General features: G+C 34.7%; 1 protein-coding gene and 1 long non-coding RNA gene across 4 annotated transcripts in view; both read right to left on the bottom strand.

The window, feature by feature from the left end:
* The window catches only part of SLC38A11 (solute carrier family 38, member 11), a 56,294-nt gene that overhangs the window by 40,802 nt on the left and 6,216 nt on the right, over nt 1-9,276 (bottom strand). For 2 of the 3 annotated variants that reach the window (XM_011947078.1, XM_011947079.1), the window contains 2 exons: nt 5,515-5,649; nt 4,495-4,560 (listed from right to left, as the gene is read on the bottom strand). In XM_011947078.1, the coding sequence (XP_011802468.1) occupies nt 4,495-4,560; nt 5,515-5,649 (201 nt within the window). The remainder of the gene's footprint in view (nt 1-4,494; nt 4,561-5,514; nt 5,650-9,276) is intronic. The other variant, XM_011947081.1, reaches the window with a different exon arrangement.
* The window catches only part of LOC105515299, a 2,940-nt gene continuing 719 nt past the window's right edge, over nt 7,056-9,276 (bottom strand). The window contains exons 2-3 of the long non-coding RNA XR_001002295.1: nt 8,601-9,264; nt 7,056-8,560 (exon numbers count right to left, since the gene is read on the bottom strand). This is a non-coding gene — a long non-coding RNA (uncharacterized LOC105515299). The remainder of the gene's footprint in view (nt 8,561-8,600; nt 9,265-9,276) is intronic.

Genomic DNA, 9,276 nt, shown 5'->3' with positions numbered 1-9,276 from the left:
ATCATATATAATATATATAATTATATGTGTTATTTGTATAACCAAATATAAACAGAAGTTTTAAACCTAAAATGAAACATACAAGGATTTATATATTTTTAAGGGTGTGCAATTAAAATAGTCACTTAAGGAGCTATATATCTATTTCAATGAAGACACTACTGTTTAAATTTTGAGCTCATATATAATATATAGAATTATATGTGTTATTTGTATAACCAAATATAAACAGAAGTTTTAAACCTAAAATGAAACATACAAGGATTTATATATTTTTAAGGGTGTGCTAATTAAAATAGTCACTTAAGGAGCTATATATCTATTTCAATGAAGACACTACTGTTTAAATTTTGAGCTCATATTAAATTTCACTCAGAGATCATGTCATTATATTGTTACAATGTCTTCAGTGGTGGTATCAAGTCATTGTGCATCAATTTCTGCATAGTCTAAAGTCTATATAAATAAGTGAATGATTGTGGTAAGAAAATAAAAGCTGTTATCCTAAACAATGACACTAATTTTCTTAGATGGCTGATAAACTTACAAGAAAGAAATTTCAAAATGACATAGGTTTTTACCACATATATGTATTATATATATGGTTAATAGATGATTAGTATTTTCTATATGTGTAGTGTATATATATGTATATGATGTGTATATAGGTGTATGTGTGTACATATAGATTATATATATGGAATGGAATATTTAATTATTAATATTAATGGAATACTTGAACTCAGCCATAACTAGTCATTATAAAATTAAGAATTGAAACAAAACAGGAAAATCAATTCCAAAATCCCTGAACTCACTATTTACATATTTGTGGTGAACATAATTTGAACCAAATTATTTGTGTATCTATTTCTATTTACTCTTTACACCTTTTGCTTCACTGGGAAAGTGAAGGGCTAGATAAACGCTGACACCGACTGCTATGATCAACAGGTAGGAGCCTAATAACTGAGGATTCCATTTGCATAAAGGATGTTTTTCACTAATGATCTAATGATGAGATCTATTACCTAAACAGGACTATCAAAAATGCAACCAAGTATGCATTTTAAATGTTTAAACAACAGTAAAGAAAGATGAAAATTGAAATTTTTGAGAATAAAATTTTTGAAAAAATTTAAAAGCACGTAAACATACTATTTCTTATACCAACATTTCTTGTTACTTTGACTTATATCAAGAGCTAAGGTTTTGGCTACCAGAGAAAAGTAAAAGCAATTGCTTACTTGCCAATTTATTAGTGATGTATTTCAGAATAAAAATAGAACTTTGGTAAGAATTTTATAGTATCTGCTTCTAAAAATACTCTGGCATAATATTATGCCTCACAAGATATACAAACAGAGTGAACATTATAAACTGTCACACCCCAAAAGGGTGAAGATGCTGTAAGAATAAAGTTGTGTTCCTTGCCACATGACCTACATTTTTAAAAATCATTTTTGATGATTACAAAATTGATAACCAGGAAGAGGGCTTCAAGGGACCATTAGCCTGTTCTATAATGTTTTATTTTTATGAAGAGTGTTATACATACATTGCTTGTATAATTAAAAATCAATAAAAATTAACAATCAAAATGTTTCTATCAAGGAAAGTTAAATTAATTATGGCCACTTTAACTGTACAGTAGGTACTGTACAGGATACTGAACTTGCAGTAAAGCATTTATATATTTGTGTTTTGATATGAGAATATGTTCTTAAAATATTACTAAGAGAAAGAAGCATGTTATGGAACAAGATGTATGATGTTATATTATTCTTATGAATATCTGAAATTACATGTATTCTTAAAACTCTGAAAGTATACATCAAAAGGATAAAAGGAAGGATGGAAGGAAGAGGAAAAACAGGAGGGGGTTGAAAGGATGGTTACCACCTGGTTGTCCCAAGAGGAAGAGATTATTAGTCTTTTCTATTTTCTCCATTTTGCTTGTCTGTGTTTTCTAATATTTTTCCAATAAATCAGTGCTACTTTTTGAATAGGAAAATACAGTAATAAAATATATTTTTAAAATAGTAATTCTCTTTTGAAAAACCTTAGAGGCCAGGTGAGATGGCTCATGCCTATAATCCCAACACTTTGGGAGGCTGAGGTGGGTAGATCATTTGAGCTCAGGAGTTCAAGACAAGCCTGGGCAACACAGCAAAACCCATCTCTACAAAACCGGGCATGGTGGTGTGCACCTGTAATCCCAGCTACTTGGAAGGCTGAGGTGGGAGGATCACCTGAACCCGGGAGGTCAAGACTGCAGTGAGCCAATTATGCCATTGCACTCTAGCCTGGGTGACATAGTGAGACTCTGTCTCAAAAAAAACAAAAACAAATACAAAAACAAAAAACAGAGGAAAAAAGAAAACCCTTAAGAAAAGCCTTGAAAAATAACACAGAAACCCCCCCACAAAAATCCCATGGATCTCGTGATTAAAAGATAACCACAGTTTATATGTAAAAGTATTTCTTTCTTATTTTTCTTACTTGTATATGCAAATAGAAAATTTACATAATTTAGATTATATCGTATGTCTTGTATTATATTCTGACCACTTTCCCTTAGCATTCTACCCACTTATGTGGCCTCAGCTTATGCATTCATGCTTTGGAGTTTGGGGGCTGGCACAGAAGCTACAGACAGTTCAGGGTAACAAAAATAATGACTAACAACTGGGTAAGTCTACTGTGTGCTAGGAACTTCCTGTCTCACCTCTTTTGCTTCACACAACTATTCTATGAAGCAGATGATATTCTGATTCATAATTTAGAGATGAGAAAACTGGAACTCGGAGAGGACAACTAACCTTCTCAAGGTCACACAGCTGGTCATTAGTGAGTCTGTGATTTGACAGCTATGTCTCCATGATCTCAAGTTCCACTAAACCCTGTGTGAGGAATAGATGTACTTCCTGGCTTTAGATTTTGTTTCATTCTGTTTTGTATGTCTCTAAAATGAGTGATTCAAGCACTAAGAGGAAAGGTGTTTTTGCATCAATCTCCTCAACTGTAATAGCAATTAGAGAGAGTGTCACAATGAAAGAGGGATTATGTAGCTTGGATGAGAAGCTCTTCAAAGCAAAAAGACACGTGATCTCTGAATTATTCTAAAAACCATGACATAGTGAAAAGTTGAACAGGGAGTGGAGTTGTAGCAATATGTTGAGAAGGTCTACTTAAGAATGTTCACATTGGCTTTTTTGCAATTACCCTAAACTGAAAACGACACAAATGTCCCTCAACTGGGTGATAGATACACTATTGTACATCCATAAAATGAAATGCTTCTCAGAAACAATTTGTTAAAAAGAGCAAACTACTGATATATCTAAAGACACAGCTGAATCTCAAATACACCTTTCTAAATAAAAGAAGCCAGACTCAAAAAAGCTACATATGGTATGATGTCATTTACCTGGCATTCTGAAGAAAGCAAAACTATAGGGAGAGAAATCTCATCAGGAGGTTGGCAGGGGGAGCTGGAGATTAGGGTTTGATAACAAAGAGAAATGGGGGAAACTGGAGGGAGTGATGGAATTGTTCTGCATTATTTTTACTATTTTTAGAGACAGACTGTCTGTATGTGGCTCACACTCCTGGGCTCAAGCAATCCTTCTGCTTCAGTCTCTGGAGTAGCTGGGAGTACAGGTGCACGCCACTGTGGCTGGCTTGTTGCTCTGTATTTTGATTGCAGATGTGGTTATATGACTATATGCCTTTGTCAAAACTCACAGAATATAGGTTTTTGGGGTTTTTTGCTTGTTTGTTTATTTGTTTTTTCGAGACAGGGTCTCACTCTGTTGCCCACCCTGCAGGGCATTGGCATGATCACAGCTCTCTGCAGCCTCCACCCCCTGGGCTCAAGTGATCCTCCCACCTCAGCCTCCGAAGTACCTGGCACCACAGGTGCAGATACCATGTCCTGCTAATGTTTGCACTTTTTGTACAGATGAAGTTTCACTATGTTGCCCCGGCTGGTCTTGAACTCCTGAGCTCAAGCGATCCACCCTCCTCTGCCTCCCAAAGTGCTGGGATTATAGGTGTGAGCCACCTTGCCTGGCCACAGAATATAGATTTTAAAGGGTTAATTTTACTCTATTAAATTATACCTTAATACAAATAATGGGGAAAATAGCCTGCTTGCTTATTTAAGAAATCGCATAGTTTAAATAGTACATGAAAAAGTATTAGCCCAGAGAGCTGGTGATATGAAGCATAAAAAATTTAAAATATAAAGTATTCTAAGTATATAAATAGTAACAACATTTTTTCAAACAGCTAAATAAGAACTAAATTATGTATAAAAGTAGGTCAGAACTTTAAGATCAAAATGGAACACGGAAATTGTGAGATACCTGAAGTAATCCAATAATTTCACTTTCAAATTTTTTATTTATACATTATTATGAACCATGTTAACTATAAATAACTATATAAAATAAATATATTTAAATCCTCACAATTTTTATTCTGACTTACCTCCTGGGATTCTTTGAAAAACTTTGCTCAAAGTATCTCCAGCTATTATATTGTAACTTATCATTGCTAAAAACATAATTAAAATAAGAGTCATCAATAAGCCATCACATATTTCATCCTAAATATTTGAAAGCAATCAGTTATTACTTCCCAAACATTGGCATTACCCTATTCCTTTCAAATGTATATTATGATTACCCATTTGGACAACTTTAAAGATAACTGGACCACAGATCTATGGCAGAGTATCAATTTGTATTAAAAAAGGATTTTCTCTTTACAGGTTGATTCATCTCAGAATACCTTTAAGTAGCAAGTTCTGCTAGTTATTAAAAATGCAATTTATTTTGTTGTTAAAGTTCAGTTTCCAAACCTCTTTTCAGGAACATATGTACTGCGTAAAGTGAGGAATAATAATAGAAAACTTTGAAGGTACTAAAATATCCCCTCCATTGAAAGCATAAGACTTTTTTGGGAAATATATTCTTAGCTTTCTGTGGAGACATATGGAACTAGTGGTTTGAACAATACCTTCCATAGTACTGATTTTTAAAAATGAAGTCAATTTGGCCATTGGTGAATATTAACATTTCATTTTTTAAGAAGTGTTAGGTGACATTCTCACCATTATGGTATAAACTTTAAATAGCACATTGGCCTAGTACATGGCTTCCACAAATCCTTAGCAGTTTTTTTTTTTTTTAAGTATTAAGCCTTATAAGAAATGTGTTATTTCTCTTATTCACTCTTTATTCTAGATCATTTAATTTTTTTACCAAGTACAGAAAGCCCAAACATTAACTCAGTGCAAATAACCCTCATTTTATTTAAAAGAAATAGAAAATAAATCAAAAGGACCAGAAAGTAAGGAAGAAAATGGTTAAAGAAGTAAATATTTAATTTGGAAAAGATTTCAACTGCTATAATGATATTCTTTAAAGACTATTAAACGTATTTTATTCAGAAATGACCATATGCTTATGCACATAATTGCAATATTTATCTTCACAGTCAACTTACCTATAAAAGGATACAAAAACTGAAGAACAGAGAGAAGGATATACCCTGGAAAGCCGAAGGTTTTATTGACCAAAGACTGGTAGGTGTCTGTTCCGGAGAGGGCCCCTCCTTTTATCAATAAAACGAGAGAAAAGTCTATGGCAAGAACATCAATTAAATAAATGTCAGATTACACATAATACAAATATTTTTCATGCTTTAACTTAATTACCATCGAGAAAAAGAGAAATTTTAAAGAAGCATTTAATTTAATGTTACAGTATTAGCAGAGCCAGGCTAACATTCTTTTCATAAAACATTACCTTTTATGAAACAGTAATGTTTCCAGTTACATATTTTTCAATCAAGATGCAAATATATACTTAACATGTCCATGCAAGGAACAGGGCAGAAAAGAAAACAGACTCAAATCAAACTGCCAGTGTTCCATTTCACTTTCCTGATGTAACCAATGCAGCAAATATTATCAGGTTGAGGCTCAATTGTAGGTATGTAGGTAATCAAATATTTCGTAGGTATTCAATGTGTGAAGACTGAGAATTAAAGCTGTGGTAGCATTTAGAAAATAATACATTTAGGAGAGTCAGAGCATTTGTTTTATAATATAATAAAATTAGTAACTTTAGTTTATAGTTATTATGGTTAAGAAAGAGAGACGCTATGAAATTTTGCTATTGAAATTTACATTTGTGGCTGGCACAGTGGCTTACACCTGTAATCCCAGCACTTTGGGAGGCAAAGATGGGTGGATCTTGAGGTCAGGAGATCGAGGCCATCCTGGCCAACATGGTGAAACCCTGTCTCTACTAAAAATACAAAAATTAGGCAGATGTGGTGGCGCACACTTGTAGTCCCAGCTACTTGGGAGGCTGAGGCAGGAGAATCACTCTAATCCAGGAGGCAGAAGCTGCAGTGAGCTGAGATCCTACCACTTCACTCCAGCCTGGTAACAGAGTGAGACTCTGTCTCAAAAAAAAAAAAAAAAAAATTTACATTTTAAGAAACTTCAATTGAAGTTAAAGATAGATATATACAGAAATTATATAATGAAAAGTCAGTCTCCCTCATTGTTTTCATTTAACTCAATGTTTTTTACAGAAAGACACTGCAGTTGTATTTGGTACACAGCTACGCATAATGTGAGATACTTGTTCTCTTTTTTCTCTTTCTCATTTTTATCCATTAAGTAATATGGAAATGCATTAAAATGCAAGTCCTTGCAATATGGTTTTCCCTTGATTCCCTCCCATGTCAGTGAAACTTCTTTCAACAAGAGCATCAGTGATCTCCAAGTTGATAAATCCAATTGATACCTACTAGACCTCACTCTTATTTGCTCTTTCGGAACACTGTTTTCTGTTGTTGTTGATCCAAATTCCTTGTTTTCTCAACCATTCTCCTTTGGCCTCTGTGACATCTCTTTCTTGTGGTTTTCTTCCTACTTTTTTGGTCATTTATACACAATTTTTCACAAGTTTCTTTCACTCTGCTCAAGCCCTGGATTCTTGGACTTTTTTTTCCTCACTTTTTTAAAATTTTTTGAGATGGAGTCTTGCTCTGTCACCCAGACTGGAGTGCAGTGGCGCCATCCTGGCTCACTGCAACCTCCGCCTCCTGGGTTCAAACAATTCTGCCTCAGCCTCCTGACCAGCCGGGATTGTAGGTGCTCACCACCATGCCTGGCTAATTTTTGTATTTTTAGTAGAGACGGAGTTTTGCCACGTTGGCCAGGCTGGTCTCGAACTCCTGACCTCAGGTAATCCACCCGCCTAGGCCTCCCAAAGTGCTAGGATTACAGGCGTAAGCCACCGCGCCCGGCCTTTTTTCTCACTCTTCAAGATGTACTAGTGTGATCTCACGTATGCTGTGGTTGCAATTTTCATTTAGATGTTAATAACCTCTAAATTTGTGTTTCCAGCTCAGACCCCCTTCAAAACTTCAGACTTCTACAGCTAGCTGCCTAATAAATATTTTGCCTTGAAGATCTCATAGACATCTTAATTTTAAAATATATAAATTCTAATTTGGTTATTGGTTCTGGAATTTGATTCTCTATCCATATTTCTCCAATCTGTTATTAGTATCAACAGAAACTTGAGAATTTCCCCAGACTTATCTTATTAATCATTAACTTATTTCATTACGTTCTATATTCCTGTGGTTACTAAGTCTATTAACGATTGCATCAGAAATATTCAAATGTAGCCCCTAATCTGTAATCTTAACTTGCCTTATGGTAGAGCTTTGGACTTCATAATTTCTTGTCTGGAGTACTGAAATAACCCACTAATAGTTCTTTTACCCATCAATCTGGCCCCCAACCAAGATACCTTTGATTTCTCCTCCCTACCAAGACATTCGGAGCATTCTCCCTCCACCAGGTGGATCTGGCCATAGATTACTATAAAACTAATTGTGTCTTCTGCTTAAAATATTTCAGGGAGACCCATTAATGCCTTTGGATAAAAATTCTTTATTAGCTGTGTGACCTTGGATGAAATATTTGAGTTCATCTGTAAAGTAAGGCAATATGGCACCCTTGAAGAGTGGTGTGAGGATTACGGTGTTTAAATATCCACCACAATGCCTACTGTCTTATAGAAGCTGAGTGGGAACTTACGCTATTTCTACTTATTTTTGACAAGCTGCATGTGACGGTGGGAAAAGTTACTGTATTTGGAGTTAGATAATAATAATAACAACCATAAACTACTAGCAAATGCTTACACAATGCTTTTCCGTTCGGTAGGTCTTTTTCCAAATACTTTACAAATACTAATTAATCTTCACAACAACCAGAGGTAGGTGCTATTATCATGACCATTTAACAGATGAGAAAAGTGAGGCATGAAGGTTAAGTAAATTGATCTCTACAGAAGTAGTAAAAGAAGAATCAGGACTTAGGCCCTAGTAGTCTAGCCTCAGAATCCATGTGCTTAATTAAAATCTGAACTCTGTTGCCAGTAACTTCAGACCTTGGCTAAGTCATTTTAACCTACTGAAGTCTCAATTTTCTCCTCCAACAAAGTAAAACATGAACACCTACCTCAGAAAGATTTCACATTATATAAAACATGAACATTTACCTCAGAAAGATTTCACATTATGGCTGCATTGTGCTCAGCATCTAGCTCAGGAAATAGTAATGCTTATCATTACATGAAAGGCTTTCTATCTGCCTTTGCAAACCTCTCCAACTTCCCCTCTCTCCATTTGCAAACACCAACCCTGCACTTTGGCCAGACTAAATCATTTGTTCAGTTGCATTTTGCATTCCCACTTTTCCATCTGCTTCCATTTTCTCTGCTAACTCACTTTTTTTTTTTTTTTTTTTTGGTAAATATGCAGAGGAAGTGTCTCCTCCTCCCTAGAACATTCTTGCTCTTTTGAGGCTAGGGTAAATGCCAGTCTCTGTCATGTACTTATTTTTATTATAGTATTTTTTATGAAGTAGTATAATTATGTTTTGTTTTGTTTTTTTCTGCTTGACTATATTGTGAGCTTCAAAAAGGCAGGGATAATGTTTCTCATTGCTATATCTGGCACACCGGTGATCAGTATATATTTGTTGAATGAATCAACAAATATAGTAGGATTGCTATATGTCTACCCATCGGATTCCAATTTAATGTGATAAATGACCTAATAAATACATTTTTAATTAATTAATTAATTAATTAATTGTTGAGACTGAGTCTCACTCTGTTGCCCAGGCTGGAGTGCAGTGGCACAATCTCAGCTCACTGCAACCTCTGCCTCCCG

This window comes from Colobus angolensis, unplaced genomic scaffold (genome assembly GCF_000951035.1).
Source record: "Colobus angolensis palliatus isolate OR3802 unplaced genomic scaffold, Cang.pa_1.0 Scaffold259, whole genome shotgun sequence".
NCBI classification, from domain to species: domain Eukaryota; kingdom Metazoa; phylum Chordata; class Mammalia; order Primates; family Cercopithecidae; genus Colobus; species Colobus angolensis.
The sequence above is the reverse complement of the archived record's forward strand: the minus strand, read 5'-3'. Positions and strand labels throughout refer to the sequence as shown.